Source organism: Lactuca virosa, chromosome 7 (assembly GCF_052849685.1).
Source record: "Lactuca virosa cultivar CGN04683 chromosome 7, Lactuca_virosa_CGN04683_v6, whole genome shotgun sequence".
In the NCBI taxonomy this organism is placed as follows: Eukaryota; Viridiplantae; Streptophyta; class Magnoliopsida; order Asterales; family Asteraceae; genus Lactuca; species Lactuca virosa.
This window is the reverse complement of record NC_136432.1, coordinates 224251942-224273171: the sequence shown is the minus strand read 5'-3', so window position 1 is coordinate 224273171 and position 21230 is coordinate 224251942. Positions and strand designations below refer to the sequence as shown.

Genomic DNA, 21230 nt, shown 5'->3' with positions numbered 1-21230 from the left:
TTATTTACATATGAATATGTTAATATGAATAAATTGTTGTCTTATTCATATATGAATAAACGTGTGATAATTGTAATTTCGAATTTATTATTTTTTTCGTTTTATTCATATATGAATAAGTTATGTTTTATTTTATATATTTTGAATCCTCATGAATTTTATGTATTCATATATGAATGTTTTATTCATATATGAATGTTTTTTGTTTTATTTATATGAGTTTCATGTATTCATATATATTATTGTTTTATTCATGCATTATTATTTTAGGTGGTGAATCTTCAAGTTCAGTACATGATGCGTAATATTGTGATGATATAATTGGAGAACATGTCTATAAGCCAGATGTACTTGTTCAACTTATTCCATTTAAGGGTTTAATCTTCAAATCATTAAAGCTGGCTATCAAAATGTATTCTGAGTATGCTGAAATTGGTGGTTTTGATGTTAGACTGAGCACACAGTCAAGGTTTGATAACAAGATTATAAAGAAGAAACATGTTATATGTAATCGTGGTGGTAAACAGAAAAAGAAATCTTGTGACACATTAGGTACAAGTGGTGTTAGGAGGAAACGAAATTCAAATTCAAGAGCTATTGGTTGTAAAGAAAAGATTATATTTGAATCTGTGTATGAAACTCCAGATTATAAAGTTTTTCAGTTTGATGAACTTCACAACCATCCACTTGAGAAGAGAAGCGATTTAAAAAAAGCGAGACAAATGTCATATTCAGAAAAAGAGTTTATTGTGCGTGCTTCCACATCAAAAATAGGTCCAACTATGGCTCATAAGTTGAGGGCACGTCTGAGAGGTGGGTATGAGTTTGTAAAGCCCAAAGTAGTTGACTATAAAAATTTAAGGAGAGATATCAACAGGGTTATTGGTTATAAAGATGCCCAAATGATAGTAAACACAATGAATGACCGTCGAGCTTACTATCCAAATTACTCATTTGAGTTTAATTGTCAAGATGATGTTTTGGACTGTATGTTTTGGGCTGATGAAATAGAGAAGGCATATTATGCTGAATTTGGTGATGTTATCTCGTTTGATGCGACTTTCCGAACAAACAAGTAAGTTATTTTATCTATTTTTGTTTATAGCTTATTCATATATGAATATTTTTATATTCACTTATTAATACATCAAAAATTGACTTTAATGAACATTTTTTTTTGTGTGTTAGGTATCGAATGGTTTTTGTTCCGTTTACTGCTATTGACCATCATAAAAAATCGGTTACTGTTGGATCTGGGTTGCTAAGCAATGAAAGCATTGAGTCTTACTCTTGGTTGCTTAAAGCATTTCTTAAAACTCATGGGAAAGAACCAACACTTGTTTTAACCGATCAAGATGCTGCAATAAAACAAGCTGTTGAGAATGTGTTTCGTAATTCAAAGCACCGATTATGTATGTGGCATATAATGAAAAAGTTGAAAAAAGGTATTATTTTAATATATTTCAAATATATTACTTATTAGTATACTCATTTATGAATATTGATTATTATTTTACTTATTATTATTTATTCATTTATGAATATTTTTGTTTTAATACAAATATCAGATGATTTATTTACGAACACAGACTTTAGAAAAAGGTTTTCGAAGCTTGTTTGGGACATTAATATGAAACCTGATGTTTTTGAGGTGAAGTGGGGTTTGCTTATGAAGGAATTCAATCTTGAAGACACAAGATGGTTTAAAGACATGTTTACAATACGTGATTCATGGATACCTGGATATTTTAGTGATATTCCAATGTGTGGTTTGATGAAGACTACATCGAGGTCAGTGAGTGTGAATTCATTCTTTAATACATACTCAGAAAGTGGGAACTTACTTTTGAATTTCATGACGAATTACGAAACTGCCATTCAAAAGCAAATGAATACTCAACGAGAGCTTGATAAGGCATCAAAGAAAGCATCATTTAAATGCAAACACCTCGAGAAATAGAACTGCAAGCATCAAAGGTTTATACAAGTACATTATTTTTTGAGGTGCAAAAAGAAATATATAAAACATGTTTTTTCTGTACATACTCATATGTTGGTATTGAAGATGGTTGGGAAGTTTACATTGTGCAGCACAACAACAGTAAAAGTGAATTTAAAAATGAATTTAAGGTAATTTTACTAGTTTTTTTACGAAAAATGTAATAATATTCATATATGAATATGAGAATATTCATATATGAATATCAATATTCATATATGAATATATGAATATTATATGAATATATGAATATATGAGTGTTGATATGAGTATTCTTATATGAATGTAAATGTGTAAATTTTGTTTTTGTATCAGGTTGAAATAAAAGCTAAAGAGAAAGAAATAAATTGCAGTTGTGAACATTTTAAGCGTATGGGTGTTTTATGCAGACATGCTTTTACAATAATGATGAGATGTGGTGTTAAAGAAATTACTGAAAGGTACATTTTTAAAAGATGGAGAAAGGATGTGATATCAAGAAATTATTGCTTTAGTTCTGTTCAATCCGATTCAGGTGATTGTGAGAATGTAAAGCTAGTCAATGATTCATATTATAGTTTTGAATCATGTTTGGATATTGTAAGAGATGACAAAAAGAGATTGGCTTTGTTTGCTGAGAAACAACAAATGTTGTTGAAGGAATTTGAGAGTGATTATATTTCTCTTGGATTGAAAAGCAAGACAGATGGTGAAGTCGTATGCAAGCTTTTGGGTGTTACTATTCCTATTCCAGAAGAGATTAATATTCATGTTCCTGAAGTTCAAAGCAATAAAGGTTCTGGAATCAAGAAAAGAATTCCAAGTGAAGGTGAAGTAGCATATGAAAATTCTAAAAAAGAACATAGAATGTGTTCAGGATGTGGAAAACGAGTTCCACACAATTTACGTACTTGTCCAGAAAGACGAGTTCCACACAATTTACGTACTTGTCCAGAAAGAGTTGGAGCTGCTAACTCAGCAAAAAATAGTTAGGGATTTTTTAGTTTTTATTTTATTTTATGTTTTTTGGTTTTATTCATTTATGAATATATGCAGATAAAAACAATAAACAATAATATTCATGTATGAATAATACACATTTATATTGATATGGTAAATTGATATGTTGATATTTGTTTTTTAAATTACTATAAAATAAGTTATATTGATATTGTAAATTATTCATAAATGAATACAACAAATATGTGAAATTTGTTATACTAATAAATAAGTAGTATTCATATCTGAACTTTTTTATGTTAATATCTGAACTTTGTTATACTAACATATTACTTTGAACTTATTCATAAATGAATATATCATATTCGTATTCATTTATGAATAAATAAAAATAAACTTTGAAAATATTTGAATATAAAAAAATGACATAAATAAGCAAACTTGTTTCTACTAATAAGTTAGTTATATTCATATCTGAAATTTGTTATATTCATATATGAACTTTGTTATACTGACATATTACTCCTAATTTAATCATAAATGAATATATCATATTCGTATTCATTTATGAATAAACATAAATAAACTTTGAAAATATTTAAATATAAAAAACTGACAGAAATAAGCGAAGTTGTTTCTATTACATAATCATTCAACACAAGATAATAAAAGCTGTTCATAAGCATTTCACAAAATATTAAAACGAACATTTAACAAACCATCTAAAATTTGTTTCGCATAATCGTCTTACATGTACTTCAAATCCATTCATTTTCAACACAAACTGTTCTATAGCATCACACTTCATCACAAGCAATCATCAATATTCTTTTAACATTTTTTGAATTGTTTGCATAGCCTTGTATGCATGATCAGTACGCACTTTGAATTCAACTTTTTGATATTTTTCAGCAAGATCCAACACCTTAGCCTTCAACATGTTAATTTCAGAAGTTAGCATTATGTGTGCATACCTTTGCCTGAGCTTCTCTAAAGTAGTTTGTTGAATTGCACTTTCTTTATGAAGACCTGGTTTCCACTTTGAGAGTGGTTGTCCCATATAGGTCCCCATATGTCTCATTGCAAAGATTCCACAATCAACTTTGTTTTTAACTGTTCTCCATGTCATTTCAAGTCGTCGGGGTTTGATACTTTCTTTTGAGATTGCATTTGCTCTTGGATGGTTTATTTCTTTAAAGTATCTCACAAACAAATTTTTCTGATCATTAAATAAAATAAAAGTTAGATATGCAATAAATTGGTTCTTTTATGTTGTTGTGAATTGGGTACATACCAAAGGTTTCAATAGTACTCCGTATTTCCCTTCATAATCCCCCTCAACTACACTGTTGTCTAGAATTTCAATTGATGGTTTCTTTAAGTTGAAGACAATCAAAAAAATGTGAGCACTTTTAACAACTGGAAAGAATACTTGTTTTTATGTATATAATGGTAAGTATTTTGTTGATAAAATATATATAAAAAAACAACTTTAATTAACATACCATGTCAATATCTTTTATGTTCAAGATTTTTTTGTACCCACTGGTACTGTCATGAAAGTTCTCCTTGAATTTTTCATACTTTATTTCATCGGACAATGTTGAAGTTAGATAAGCAGTCTGTAACCAATATAATCATATGTGAATTTCAGTTGAATATATATAATTATATTAAAGAATACATCATATTTTGTATAATCATATGTGAATTTCAGTTGTAAAAAAATATAATATTCATAAATGAATACATCATATTGGTGTATTCATTTATCAATAAGGAAGAAATTAAGGTTAGAACATAAACTTACAGAAACTCCAACTTTCAAGAAGAGTCTGTATGGTGAATTTCCAAAATCCCTTTCCAGTTCTTAGTGGTTAAGTAAATCAGACCAAGTGTCTAAAACTTCTCCAAAAACCTCTGTGTTTGCATATAGACTTTCCATAACTGCTCTTTCTGTTATCTGACCATATTTTGTCTGGACAACCACATCTCTGCAAATATATAATCAAAATGTCATAGATTATTATCTATATAATAATCATATATGAATATATATAAAATAAAGTTACTTACGATGTATTGCCTTGTAAGTTGAACAACCATTCACAGACAATACTCTCCTGATGTGTCAGTTTGGGTTTTGTGTCTGTTATTCTGCATTTGAAAGGTGATTTGAAAGCATCAGCAAGCTTCTTCTCTCTTGGTTGATCCAGATCATGCTTTGATGGTCCTACTTCGGTAGGAATTGATACAGAGATTGGATTTTGATTAAGAACATTTTTCTTTGCTAATCTGATAACAACCTTCTGATGGTCGTCTTTGATTTGTTTCTTTGTAAGTGGTTTTTTTGGTGAAGATTCATTAGATTTTTTACTTGAAGTTTGATTTGAATCTTGACTGAGACCTAGACTAAAGCTTGGATGAGTATCTGCATGCCAGGAGATTTATCATATAAATAGTTGTAAGTTAATTATAATATTTGAGTTTATATTTTGAAATGTTTATCCAAATTGTTACCTCCTTTATTTCCTTTTGTCTTGTCAGCTTTTTCTCCTTTCTTATTTTCATTTTTTGACTTTTTCTTTCCTGAAAGATAAAGAACTTTGATTAAGTAATTCATATGTGAATAAGTAATGTATTCATTTATGAATAAGTAATGCATATCATTATTTATGAATAAGAAATATTAAAATTTTATTTTTTTGTATATTGCGTTATTTATTTGTGAATAATAAAACTTATTATATTCATTTATTAGTGATTCAACTATTTACCTTTATCTTCTGCATTTCCTTTCTCAGTTTCTGTATGTTTATCTTCACCTCCATCTTTCGTGTTCTTAGCTTCTGTTCCTCCTTTATTTCTATCTTTAGAGTTTTCCTTGCCTGAAACATATACATCATATATGAATATTTTTTATTTTTTATTCATTTATATAGTGTATTATTCACTTATGAATAAACAATGTTATTAAAAAAAGCAATATAAATATTGTAATATATTTTAAATCATTCATTTACCTGTATCATCTCCCTTTGTTTTTTCAACTTTTGTTCCTTGTTCATGTACACCTTCTGATTTTTCCTTTTCTGCAAGAGTATTAGTTTTACATGTACTCATTGGTGACCCTGGTCAAAATTTAATAAACAAAATTGTTATTGTGTATTAATATTTTTATATATTTTTTTAAAATAAAAGTAAGACAAAATTTACCTATATCAATATTATCCAAAATAGTTTTCATTTCAGGGTGATTCCAGATTTCATCTTCTTGACTATTTAAACTTGAAATTCCAATTCCAAGGACATTGTCCACAATGTTGTCAACAACTTTATCCAACAAATTTTCATTTTCAGTTTGTTGAATAGTCTCTTCATGATTATTTGTTTCTTCATTATCATCAGCTTTTTTCTCTTCATCATTGTCATTTTGATTGTTCTTTCCATCTTTCTCTTTTACTTCAGTTTCACATTCTTTTTTATTATTATCTCTATCATTCTTTATTCTTTCATTCTCTGCTTCATTTAAATCAAGCAAATAATCTTCTTCTGGTTGACTTCCATCATTATCATTGTCTTCTTCACCATTTCCCTCTTTATCTTCATTTTCTTTTTGATCATTTGTTTTTTGACCAGTTATTGGTGTCAAATTGATTCCTTCAAATCCAGTTTGATTACTTGGAAATTCAAAAATAGTTGTGCCTTCTGTTTTTTCTTCACCAATTATATTTGTCATCTTTTCTTCGAAAATCCTAAAACTTTCCTTTTCAGGGAACTTTGTTATCGCATCATTAAGCTTTAAATTCAGCTTTTCCTTCATCCTCTCGAAACTATTAAGCATTTTAGATATTTTTGATTCATATGCCTATGTAATAAAAAGAAGTATGATTAGAATTTAATGTAATCATATATTATTAACATGTTCAAACTAATTACCTCAACAGAATGATCTTCATCTTTATCAGAATCACTGTCTTCGAGATCTGTATCTCCTTCATCTTGTTCATTAACAAATTCTTCGTTTAATTCTCCAAGTCCAAATCTACCTTTTTCTTGTTCAAATGTCTCTCGATATCTAATCTTCTCTAAACTCCAATAACAAATTGTTGGACGTTTACGTGTTACTGTTAAAGCTTCTGAGTGGATGTTATCAGCATAGAACAACTGCTCATAAATGATAACTAATTGATATTCATATATGAACAAGTAATATTATTTTTTACTATATGAATAAGTAATGTAAAGCATTACGTGTGAACAAATATATTTTTCTTATTCATATATGAATATTTGCTATTAGTTTATGAATAATCAATATTATTAAAAATTGAGTATAAACATTATAATAACTTACCACCAAGAAAGCTGAAGGTCCAACAAAGAAGTTGGTATCTGAGTATGGTATGTATGAGTTTTTTGTTCTGACAAGACAGTCCAAAACATAGCTGCACCAGTCTATGTTGCTGATATCTGTTTTTCTTGAAATATAACTCAAGGGAAACAGGTTGCATCTTCCCATTGATGTTGACTCGCAAAACGTGTTGACGAAAAGAACTAAGAAGTTCAATTTAAAATTGAAATCAGCTTGTGTGGTAGAAACAATAACATTTTTGATTGCACTCAGTCGGATGATTGAATCTTTTTTAAATTGTTGCTTCCATTCATCATAACTTGTATCATCCTTAGGCCATTGATCCAGTTGTGTAAGTTTGGTTCCACCAATTGGTATGCCCAACATGTCATGAACAGAATCTGCTGTTACTTTCAGTTCCTTTCCTTCAATATTTGTCACCATTCTCTCAGAATCAAATTTTTGAAGAACATAAAATCCCAGCTTTAGTGGTATATCTGTGATTTTCATTTTTAACAAAGCTCCAAAAGCCATAGATCTTACAGATTCTTTTTGTTCTTTGCTCATCCCAAGGATTATAGATAGTAATGCCTCTGGTGAACATCTGTTTTTCATTGAGTAAAATTCTTTTACCATTGGTTTTTTTTTTGTCTTTTTTGATTGGTGACTCCTTTTTTTTGCCTTCTTCGATGGATGACTACTTTCAAAACCAGAGTCTGAATCTTGTAGTTGTTGTTTTTCAGGAGTTTTCCTTTTTGATGGACTTTTTCTGCTTTGATGCTTTATTTTCTTTGGTACTTTTGTTTCTTTTTTATCTGGGAAATGAAAACATATAATATTTGAATAAGTTACTGATATATGAATATGATATATGCTCGTTGATTTATTAATACTTATTTATTACAAAAATATAACTAATATATACAATTTTATTCATATATGAATATATTAGATGTGATAGGAATTTTGTACCTTTTGCATTTTTCCTCATTAAATCTGTTTCTATCATAGTTGTGGGGTCTTTATCAGAAATACAAATCTTCTTACCTTCATGAAAGAGTGAGTAGAAGATAAATAATTTTGAAATACATTTTACAAAGAAAATATATTATATTCATAAATGAATATAGAATATTCATTTATAAGATATGATATGTATTTTATACCTTTTTGATTTTTCTGCATTGATCTTGTTTCTCTCATTGTTGGTGAATCTTTATCGGAAATGTTAGTGTTCTTACCTTCATTCAATAGTAAGTAGAAGATAAATGAGTTTGATATTCACGAATGAATATTTGAATAAAACATATGTATTCATATTTTTTTATTCACATATGAATATGTTTTGTTATATTCATATGTGAATAGAACATATATAAGTCATTCTTGTTGTATTCACATTTGAATAATGTATGTATGACAGCAAGTTATGTTCTATTTATATATGAATATAACATACATATTCACGAATGAATATTTGAATAAAACATATGTATTCATATTTTTTTATTCTCATATAAATATGTTTTGTTATATTCACATTTGAATAATGTATGTATGACAGCAAGTTATGTTCTATTCATATGTGAATATAACATACATATTCACGAATGAATATTTGAATAAAACATATGTATTCATATTTTTTTATTCTCATATGAATATGTTTTGTTATATTCATATGTGAATAGAACATATATAAGTCATTCTTGTTGTATTCACATTTGAATAATGTATGTATGGCAGCAAGTTATGTTCTATTCATATGTGAATATAACATACATATTCACGAATGAATATTTGAATAAAACATATGTATTCATATGTTTTTTATTCTCATATGAATATGTTTTGTTATATTCATATGTGAATAGAACATATATAAGTCATTCTTGTTGTATTCACATTTGAATAATGTATGTATGGCAGCAAGTTATGTTCTATTCATATGTGAATATAACATACATATTCACGAATGAATATTTGAATAAAACATATGTATTCATATTTTTTTATTCTCATATGAATATGTTTTGTTATATTCACATTTGAATAATGTATGTATGGCAGCAAGTTATGTTCTATTCATATGTGAATATAACATATATATTCACGAATGAATATTTGAATAAAACATATGTATTCATATTTTTTTATTCTCATATGAATATGTTTTGTTATATTCATATGTGAATAGAACATATATAAGTCATTCTTGTTGTATTCACATTTGAATAATGTATGTATGGCAGCAAGTTATGTTCTATTCATATATGAATATAACATACATATTCACGAATGAATATTTGAATAAAACATATGTATTTATATTTTTTTATTCTCATATGAATATGTTTTGTTATATTCATATGTGAATAGAACATATATAAGTCATTCTTGTTGTATTCACATTTGAATAATGTATGTATGACAACAAGTTATGTTCTATTCATATATGAATATAACATACATATTCACGTTTGAATATTAGTTTTGCTTGTGTTCAGAAGTAAACAAAACATAATTAATTTACCTTTTTGATTTGTTCTTGTTTTTCGTTTATATGTACTCTTCACTGTTGGTGTTGTTTCTGTAAGGGTAAGTAGTTAATATTAGGAAAACATAAGCGAAATGTGAAGTAACGTTTGTATTTTGACAGAATAGTTTTGAATAAAGATGAAAAATGAAGAGATGATGTAAAATCATTTATATATCAACTAATAATGGATGATTCTTATAAAAATTTCAAGTAAATAAAGTAATAACAAAGGAGGGTTACGAGAATGAACGAGTATCATAAAAAATTGAAGTAAACAACCTTTTTTGAAGAATGAACAGTGTGAAAACAATGTTTTTGGTTCTAAATCAACTAATAATTATCGAAGATTACGAGAAATTTCAAGTAATCAAGTGATAATTTTAGAAATGATTCGAAATCGTTAAAAACTCGAGAAAAAACGCCGATGGTTACCTTTCATTGTCAAGAGTGAGGAAATGGTCTCGTTCATGTTTTCATCGGAAGACATTTTTCTTCGTTTATGTTATTTGATGCTTCTGCAAATGGTTTTCTTCTTATCGATTCTTCTGCAAATGGTTTTCGTGTTATGGTGTATGGAAGAGGGAAATGGTGCTTTTCTATCGAGATTTGATGTGTTATCAAATTACTCAAGTGCCCTGACGGTTTAATGTTTTTGGATTATTTACAAATTTGCCACCGCTCATTAATGTATTTGGATTATTTACAAGTTTGCCATTGTGCGTTTTTTAAGCTCATTAAATGATTGGCTGAGAATGGTTCCCCCATTCTCAACCTTTTTTTTTCTCAATTGAACCCTTCTCTCTCTCTCTCTCTCTCTCTCTCTCTATATATATATATATATATATATATATATATATATTGTTTATTTAGTTGATTATTTTGTGATGTATGTGTGCATATATTTAATGTTGGTGGAAGATATAAACTATGCAGAAATGATTGTCTTATATTGTTTTAGCTTAATCCTCTTAAAACTGATATCTTCATTTTATCCCCTTCTCCTCACCTTCTCATTCGCTTATTAACTCTCACTCTCGGCCTATGGCCAACGACTTCACCCCTCATTTACTTCTTTAAGGAAGAATCCTCTGAAATCAACAACATCAAAGCCTTTATTTCTTTGGTTTTTGAAAGAGTTCTTCAAGACTATTTCATCTCCCTCGGGTGATCGATCACATCGATAATTTATACAACTCTCCAATATGGCACTCAAACTCCATTTCATCACTTATTCTAACATTAATTCAAGACTAGTTATGAGAATTTTGGTCATTGTGACGATTATTTTTTTTGAAACGACAAACTAGTTAATCTAATCCTAAATACATATCAACTCTTAAATAACACATATATTTCATAAGAGACTTGAATCCATGATCTCTTATTTGAGAAAGTCACACCTTAACGTTAGGCCAAAGACCCTTTGGTCATTGTGACACTTTATAGTTCCTCTATTTCCAGTCTATAAATTCTAAAAACTTATAAATCTTCATTATTTTCATTGCTACTTATTTATTTACTAATTATAATTTCATTTTCTTATTTACCCCAAATACGGATGATATAGTTATAAAACTTCATTATTTTGATCTATAACTATTTATTATTTCTTTACTATTAAATCTATATCATTACTGGACTTAAACCTTCGAAGTAGTAGATGATGGACACATTTCTAATAACAAATAGCATCAGGCGACAAACCCTTTGATGTCTTATGTCTATAAACTAATAATGTCTATAAATAAATGTTAATTAAAAAATTGGATCAGACCGGACTAAATGGATCACACCATGACCAGAACAATTATAGCCTGGACTAGTTCGAACCGGTGAACCTAAAACGGTCGGCCATTTTAGTATTCGGATCGTTGTGAAGTGTGAACACGCCCAGGCTGTTTCGAACTAACATTAATCAAGCTTTTCTGCACCTGGAATTGTGCACTTCTAGAACCTTAACATAAAGGAATTTTTATACTTTATTATTGATATTACCAAATTTTCTTTAAGAGATATATATATATATATATATATATATATATATATATATATATATATATATATATATATATATATATATATATATATATTCTATTGAGGAAGAATGATAATTGGGATGTTTTCCATTAAATTAGGTGGTTTGACGAGGGGTGGAAATTTGTCCTTTAGCTGCGAATTGTTGTGTGAACGAGGTGGAGATTTAGTTTAGGCAGGTCGCAGCCCACAATATCAACATCTTAATGATAAAGTCCAACCTTCTAGACCAATTATGGCAATTGCTTCCTTCCGGCCTATTCCAACTCATCGCTCATTTATATAAAAATCGAACTCACTGAATAAACTGTCGATTAATATTTTAGTTAAACGTGTATGTATTTACAAACATTTGTTCTATGTATCTGATTAAACAAGAAACTCGACTACGGACTAATAAAATATTAGAAAATCTGTAAAAAAAATCCACACATTTTGACTCTATTGACAAAAACTGAAAAAGTCCTCACTGATTTTTATTTTTTTTATTATTTTTTTATTTTTTCTTGCAGTTTAACTATTGAAACCTGTACACACTTACAAAACAACCATTGTAACCACGGGTCCGGACGCATGATTTCGTAGTAGGTGTTACCGGTGTCACATTTTTTTTACGTAGTGACACAATAGTAGAAAAAACGAAAAATTCAAAAATTTTACACTGCGTCCAGAAAAAACAGTGGTATCCGGTGCCACTATGGAAACCACAGTGGAATCGCCCCTGCCGGTTAGTGCCGATTTTAAGGGTTAATTTGCAAAGAATAAAATAGAAAATAGATGCATTTTTTGTTAATGAGGTTAAAGTTTAAGGATTTTTCTGAAAATTTTCTTATATATATATATATATATATATATTAGATTTATTTAAAGAAAACTTATATTTATTTATTAAAAAACATAAAATAAAGATACCATCTACAACAATAATGATACTTTATATATCATTTTTGGGATTTTTTTTGTGATTCTTTTTAATAAATATCATTACAACAATCATAAAGATATCATCTAAATGAAATGCCTAAATAGAGCTCCATGATATATGTGGGGAGCCTAGAAAACGTACTCCTTAATATAAATCAACAAAAGTCCTATTAATTATATTTGACATGTATTTTTATAACCATTGTAACTCTTATATTAGGTTTATTTCCATAAAAACCCTCATATTTACATGAAATGTGTGGTTATGTCCTAAGTCCAAATTTATGTTTATTAATGTCTCATATTTAGGTAAGTTTTGTCATTTTAGGCTTTTTATCAGGCTGTGAAGAGAAAGAACAGTAGGTGGATGATGGTGATTGATATTTGCATATTTATTCATATATTTTGTGCATTATCTTAATATTTTTTAGCTAGAATTATGTTTATTTTAGGAAAAAAGGTGCTTAATGTGTTTAAAATCTGTTTTGTAGCAGCAAATACATGCTCGTGATTAAAAGGAAGCGAAATACGGAGCCGGAAGCAGGAAAGATTGGACCAAGTCAACTCAACTAAAGTCAAAGAACTCAAGAATTCTGAAGCCCATGGTGTGGAGATTCATTGCCATGCCGTGGTGATGTGGTTTTCGCGATCAGATCAATGCCTTGGAGAATATGCGTTTTAAGTGATCACCATGCCGTGGAGACTATTTGCCACGACGTGGGAAGCGAATTTTTGGCAACTATTCATATCGATATTTAGGTCGAATTTAAGGAGTTTGCTTGGGAATTAAGTTGAGAGCTGCGACTAAAACCCTCTAGAAAACCTTTTGAGGTTCAAAATTCGTTTGGAGCTTAAGTGTTGATGAGATCTAGAAGAAAACAACATTAAATCTTTCGGTTTGCTAGCTTTAATCATGTCTAGTCTTATTTTCTTTGATTTTATATGTCCTTCTGCTACGATTACGGGCTAAAACCCTTCTACCTTCGTTGCTGATGATTAACCATTTGAACTATGTGTTGATTTTGTGACATCCCGAAATTTAGGTCAAAGACCGTGGACGGTTAATTCATAGTAAATCTCTTGGTAATTTGACTCGTTGAGTTTAAGTGCATCTTCTGTAAAATAAATGAGTTCATTACAACTATTATAAAATACTAGATAATATCTTACTTCCAAATATGTAAACTAGCAAACGAATCAAACAACTCAAACTGCAACCCTAATTAATATGTCTGAAAAACTGAAATTTCGTATTAAGCAATTGTGAGCGAAACAAACACTCTATCCTCATAGTACATGTTTCCATGTTTCAGAAAATATAAAGAATGTCCAAAACGGAGTCTGTAAAAGATACGACCATTTTAAGAATCCAAAACCAATATAATGTTGATTTTCTTAAAACTGTTTAAATCGTTTCTATCCATTGAGGAACTTGCACACCTCAGATGGAAATTCCGAAAGCATTTTTGGACTCAGGTGATAGTCTATTATTTAATTTCATACTAGAAATATTTTTAGCAAAATATTTGCAAAAGTCGAAAAATCGGACATTGCAGATTAATTAAACACAAATCTTTAAACGTGATTTCCCGGAGATCTACAACTCGAAAAATTAATCTGTCTGAGTTTATGAAACTCTTGTAACCGAGACCATCATTCTCCATTTTCATAAAATATATTTGATATCGAGATCGATCACTCGTAAATTGAGAAAATTAGAAAATAATTATAAAAGTAATAAAGAATTAGTTCCTAAATGGTTTGAGACTTATACATATGTTTGTATACATAAGCTATTTATGAATTCCAAAGAATAATAGCAATTATATATAATAAATCTTTGAGTCATACTTATTTATAAACACACAAATTTTTATATATACATCAAAGTTGTATAATTTAAAATATTAATGAATACATAGGTATATCAAATGTATAAATTATGACTTTTAAGGTTATTAATACGTAAACACGTGTTTGCAATGTATAGATATATATCTAAGTACAAGAATAGTCAACTCCTACTCTACACTATACCACCCATACATATTAAACTGATAAAATTTCTCAAATATACATACACAAATACACAAATAATGGAGGTCATGGCTATAATTTTTATAAAAAAAACACAGTATTTGACAAATGGTCATCGAATAACAAAATGTTTATAAGTTGTGTAATGGCAAGGCTACTCTATATGCATATATATATTTTTGGTGTCATATGGTGATGGGTTTTGAGCATTACAACATTCTTATGGTGCACATGAAACCCTAATTGCTTTGGATCTAGGTTTTCTCAAGTTATACATGCATAATAATTTTTCGAAATCAATAACTAAACAAAAGTTAGAAGAATACATTTTCCTTGTTGATTGGTTGATCTTGACCTTCAAGAGCTTAGTGCCTCAATTGTTACACCTCTAATGGAGTCACAAACACCACTAGCAATTAATGAACACAAGATAGAGGATGGAGGCTTATTGAAATCGGCGAGGGTTCTCTTAGAAGCATAGGGGGGCGAAATATGTAAGCCATGAGGTCTATTTATACTTGTGGCTGCTAGGGTTTTAGGTGGAAACCCTAATTTGACTGCTTAAGCCTTAAGCAGCCCATGGACACCTTCTAGAATAGTCCTTGGACGAATTCTCTATGGGCTTCCCATAGATTTTGTCCAACCTTATTCCAAGGTGGTCCATCAGCCCAATTGCAACTATCAATGATTTGCAATATCAGTCCCCGTCGATCACTAAATTAATTCCAAATTAATTTCTGATCAATACTAATTAAATAATATGATTTCTCAATTAATATATTATTCTTATAATATATTAATAAATCATTTTTCAACCTCTTTCTCATAATTCATCTTATCAGGTTGCTATGGTGAAGGCAACCCAAAAGGACCATGCTACTATCGGGTCAAGTGCATACCATTAAAGTTATGGGCTTAGACACCTAATCCAATAGTCTCCCACTTGGAAAAGTCTAATAACTATAACTGCAAGTACGACTTCAAAATCCGATTAGCAATCGTAGCTCTCAAAAGCCGTTGTCGAACTCTGACCTAGTCAATGACGTGTCCTTTAGATAAGTGATCATATAATCCTCCGTTCTGCAAGATATCGTGTGGACAAAGACAGGGAACATAATCATTCTCAATGTCCAACAGTTGGTTTCCCGACTTCTGATTTGTTTGACATAGAACTTAATTGAACACATCAATTCAGTCCTGGCCGGTCCCGACACATAAGTCAACACAAAATCATCGAGGGGCCCAAGATATCGCTTTTACCCTCCTAGGATAAAAGGAACAGATAAACTTTGACTTATATGCTTGTACTATTTACTCATCAAATTGTACACAACAACACGTTTTATAACACCAAGTTACTGATGCATTTACGCATTATCAATGCACAACCGAGTTGTAAACAACAAATCATATATCTCGGTTTACATATTATACGATATTATCGTCTCACAATCACTCGTGATAAATTTCATGAAGTGATTCAAATGAGCGTGGGTTTAATCCAATATCAAATCTTATTTCAAGAGCACTCATGAACGTTGTAGTAAACTTTTGTTATGTCTAAACACTTAGACAATCTACAAACCAATTCATGACAGTCCAACCTCATAACTTACTCCTAAAGTATGATCGACTGTGGATAATTTGAACAACCGAATTATTCTGGAAGTAAAACATGTGAAAGTGAAACAATAGTAAACAATTGACACAAGATAGTAAACTTTACTCATAAATAAATCTCCATTACTTAATCATCAAATGTCAATTACATTTATCTATTACAAGTTTCTAAACATCTATCTAATCACTAAAACTAATATCGTCCTTCAGACTAATGCTCCTCGCATGCTGTAAGTGTTTAACCTTGCTCAGACCCTTTGTGAGGGGATCTGTTGGGTTCTCCTCTGACGATACCTTATTGACTACGATGAGTCCTTCTTCTACCCGATGTCTGATGAAGTGGTATTTTCTGTCGATGTGTCTGGATCTACCATGATCCCTTGGTTCCTTGGTTAAGGCAACCGCTCATTCATTATCACAGGTAATCTCCATAGGCTCCTTTATGGTTGGTACAACTCCAAGGTTTCCAATGAAGTTCTTCAACCATATTGCCTCCTTCGACGCTTCGCTCGCTGCTATGTACTCTGATTCGCACGTTGAATCAGCCATGGTCTCCTGCTTGGAACTTTTCCAAGTAATCGCTCCTCCATTTAGGGTAAATACCCAGCCCGACTGAGAGCGGAAGTTATCTCTGTTAGTCTAAAATCTGGCGCCATTGTACCCTGTCACTCTCAATTCATCACTCCTACCAAGTGTAAGGACCCAATCCTTAGTACTTCGCAGGTACTTAAGAATGTTCTTAATTGCAGTCCAATGAGCTCTACCCGGGTTCCTTTGATATCGACTAACCATGATCAACGCAAAAGCCATGTCAGGGTGAGTACATGTCATAGCGTACATGATCGAGGCAACGACGGAAGCATATGGCACTCGACTCATTTCCGTTATCTCGGTATCGGTACTTGGACTCTGAGTCTTACTCAGCTTGGTATTGCTTTGGATTGGCAGTTCCCATTTCTTGGAATTCTCCATACTAAAACGTTTCAGCACCTTGTCCAAGTAAGTACTTTGACTAAGTCATATTAGTCTCCTACTTCAGTTTATCAATATCCTTATCCCCAGAATATAAGCAACTTCTCCTAGATCCTTCATAGCGAAACACTTCCCAAGCCAGGACTTAACCTCCTGCAAGGTCAGGATGTCATTTCCTATGAGTAGTATGTCATCAACATACAAAATGAGAAACCTAACTATACTCCCACTAGCCTTGACATACACACATGACTCATCCTCGCTTCTTGGAAATCCAAACTCTTTGACTTTCTCATCGAAACAAAGATTCCATCAACGAGACGCTTGTTTCAATCCATAAATGGATTTCTCAAGCTTGCACACTCTATTCGGGTATTTAGCATCTACAAAACCTTCTGGTTGACACATGTAAACATCTTCAGCCAGCTTCCCATTAAGAAAAAAGAGGTTTTGACATCCATCTGCCAAATTTCATAATCATGAAACGCAACGATAACCAACATAACCCTAATAGACTTGATCTTGGCCACTGGTGAGAAGGTCTCATCATAGTCAACCCCTGGGGTTTGAGTAAAGCCCTTCGCAACCAATCGTGCCTTGAACGTATGCACTTTCCCATCCATGTCGGTCTTCTTCTTGAAGATCCACTTGCACCCGACTGTCTTACGACCCGACACATTGTCAACCAAGTTCCAAACTTGATTGTCATACATGGACTGAATCTCGCTGTCCATTTCCTCTTTCCGTTTTGCAGACTCCGGGCCTGCCATGGCTTCCTTGTAGTTTTTAGGTTCATCCAAATTTATCAGTGTACTATCACTGATAAACGTCTCACCTTCAGTAGTTATATGGAAACCATACAACACAGGTGGAATACTAACTCTACCGGAACGTCTTAGAGGTAAGGACTCTTCAACTTGTTCAACATGAATCTCTTCCTCAAGTTGAGCGCTAGTGTTAGAGGTTCCTTCATCTCTTGACTCTTGAAGCTCTTCAAGATCAATTTGCCTCCCACTGTCCTCTTGGCATATGAGTTCTCTTTTGCGGAAAAGCCCTCTCCTTGCTACGAAGACCACGTTGTCACTAGGTCTGTAGAAAATATGTTCAAAAGATTTTTGTGGGTAGCCGATGAAAATACACCACTCGCTGCGAGGTTCAAGTTTGTCGTGAGTCTCTCGTCTTACGAAAGCCTCGCAACCCCTAACCTTGATATGTTCCAACGAGGGAACCTTCCCTGTCCACATCTCGTGAGATGTTTTGGCAACCTTCTTAGTTGGGACTAGATTAAGCTAAAGCATACCCCCAGAATAAGATAGGTAACGAAGCTCGACTCATCATGGAACGAACCATGTCCAACAAGGTTCGATTGCGCCTCTCAGCCACACCATTGAGCTGCGGTGTCCTAGGCGGTGTCAGTTGTGAAACAATTCCACATTCCTTAAGATAGTCGTGGAACTCGATACTAAGATACTCACCACCCCTATCGGATATGAGCATCTTTATCTTCCTGCCCAATTGATTCTCCAATTCTTGTTTAAACTCTTTGAACTTTTCAAAGGTTTCCGACTTGTGCTTGATTAAGTAGATATACCCATATCTGCTATAATCGTCGGTAAACGTAACATAGAAGCGGTTAGCATCCCTTGTGGTGGATCTGAAGGGCCCACACACATCGGTGTGTATGAGATCCAACAATCCCTCACCTCTTTCACAAGTACCAGTGAAAGGTGATTTAGTCATCTTTCCAAGAAAACAAGATTCGCACGTGTCATCTGACTTTAGGTCAAATGACTGCAAGACTCCATCCTTTTGGAGTTGGGCTATGCGCTTCTTGTTGACATGTCCAAGATGACAATGCCACAAGCATGTCTTGTCTAAACCATTAGAAGAATCGATATTCAACATACTATTTCCTAAGTTGTCTACAACCATCACTGTTTCATATACACCATTACAAGGCAATGCTTCAAAATATAAAGTACCATTATAGAAAGCATTAACAGAATCAATTTCATTATTAAATGAAAATCTAAAACCTTGTTTGTACAAACCATGAAAAGAAATAATATTCATCGTCATTTCTGACGAATAGCAACAATCATTCAAGTCTAATCCTAACTCACTACTAAGCACTAAAGAGTAAATCCCGATCTTGGTGACAGGCGACGATTTCCTATTCCCCATTATCAGGTTCATCTTCTCGATGGATTGAGTTGACTCGCCGAGTCGGGACTGGGTCGAGTTGGCCCACACGGCGTGACCATGGCCTGGCTACGATGTGAGAACCCGCTGTTGGATTTTGGACGATAGATTTTGGACTATGATGGGCCTTAGGATTTTGTTTTGGGCTAATGATATTTATTGGACTTTTGGTTGAAGGCTCATGATGGGGATTGGGCCCAATTTGGAAAATTATGCCATATTTGGGCTTGAGTAATCATTAAGGAATTTGGGCCTTGTAGTATAGTTAGTTGGGCCTTGGTCTTGGACTAAGCTAGATAAAAGGGTAAAATGGTCTTTTTATCCTAATTTAGAATGATGGTTATGAATTGGACTCCAATTATTAATTGGATGATATTTTATTGATAACACGGGGATTTGAGCGGACCAACAACTAGAGTTTTATTTGTGAGGTTCAACAGGGTGAGGTGAGTTTCCTCACCGTGTTTAGTGGGTTGAAGGCACCAATGTCGACCCATGATCAATGTAACCAACTGAACATGCACCCATAATTGAAAGCCACATCTGAAAACCAAGACAATCCACATACAAGTATTCTAAAATCCAGACCATTCGGACATTCCATATAATATGCAAGCCCTTTTCTTGCGACAACTCAATAAAATGTCTTTAAGTTACGTAGAATATAGATTATATGATATGCAAGCCCTTTTCTTGCGACAACTCAATAAAAAGTCTTTTTAAGTTATGTAGAATATAGATTGTTGTATATCAACAAAAATTTGATATGCGACCTTGTTATCTTCACGATTCAAACTAATTTGGGGTCATATTTAGAATTGGAATTAGTTTTTACAATATATAAAAAGATTAGGCGGTACTTTACAAGAGTATTTTTGATAAATTCAAATTTACTAGTTTTTGCGATTAATAGATGATTGTCAATAAAGCATTGTTTGAAGTAACATATTTCTAATCCACGTATAATGGAATGAGTGTCACGTCAGAATTTTCTTATTGATATTTTGTATCGTTTTAAGGAAAAAAAAATAGAAACAAAAACATGAACGTTATAGTTATGTCAATGACAAAAATATGAAAAGATATAAACGAATAAAACGATGACAGGTTATGAACAAAAGTCTCTAAGATTTTAAAAGAGATTACGTTTATTATAAGTTGTTTTTTATATTATATAATTAGGTTTGTTATTTAATGTAAAAAAGTTATAATAGATGCATGTAAACATTAGTTTTAAAAACACGGTATCTTTTAATGATTATAGAATCGAATAAAAATCAATAGTAAATAGGTTTTATATATATATATATATATATATATATATATATATATATATATATATATATATATATATATATATATATATATATATAGAGAGAGAGAGAGAGAGAGAGAGAGCTAGGTTCAAATGTTTAAAGTAATTATTGTGTTATTGTATGCATAAATATGAGCCAATCAAAATTTAAAATATAAATAAATAATTAAATAAATAAATAAGGGTAAGTAGGTAATTTTATAAACAACTTCCACAAATACTTTCCTACAATTATGCTAGTTGATTTTAACCTAATTTATCCCCTTTTAATTACCACCGATCTATTTGTACATCG

The 21230-nt window shown here is 31.2% G+C and overlaps 1 protein-coding gene across 1 annotated transcript; it reads left to right on the top strand.

Moving 5' to 3' along the window:
- Positions 1–410: 410 nt before the first annotated feature.
- On the top strand, positions 411–2971 carry LOC145127597 (protein FAR1-RELATED SEQUENCE 5-like). Its single transcript, XM_079062762.1, has 5 exons — positions 411–1075; positions 1189–1445; positions 1569–1940; positions 2066–2130; positions 2315–2971. The coding sequence occupies exons 1-5, from the start codon at positions 411–413 to the stop codon at positions 2969–2971; spliced, it is 2016 nt and encodes a 671-aa protein (XP_078918888.1).
- The last annotated feature ends 18259 nt before the right edge of the window (positions 2972–21230 follow it).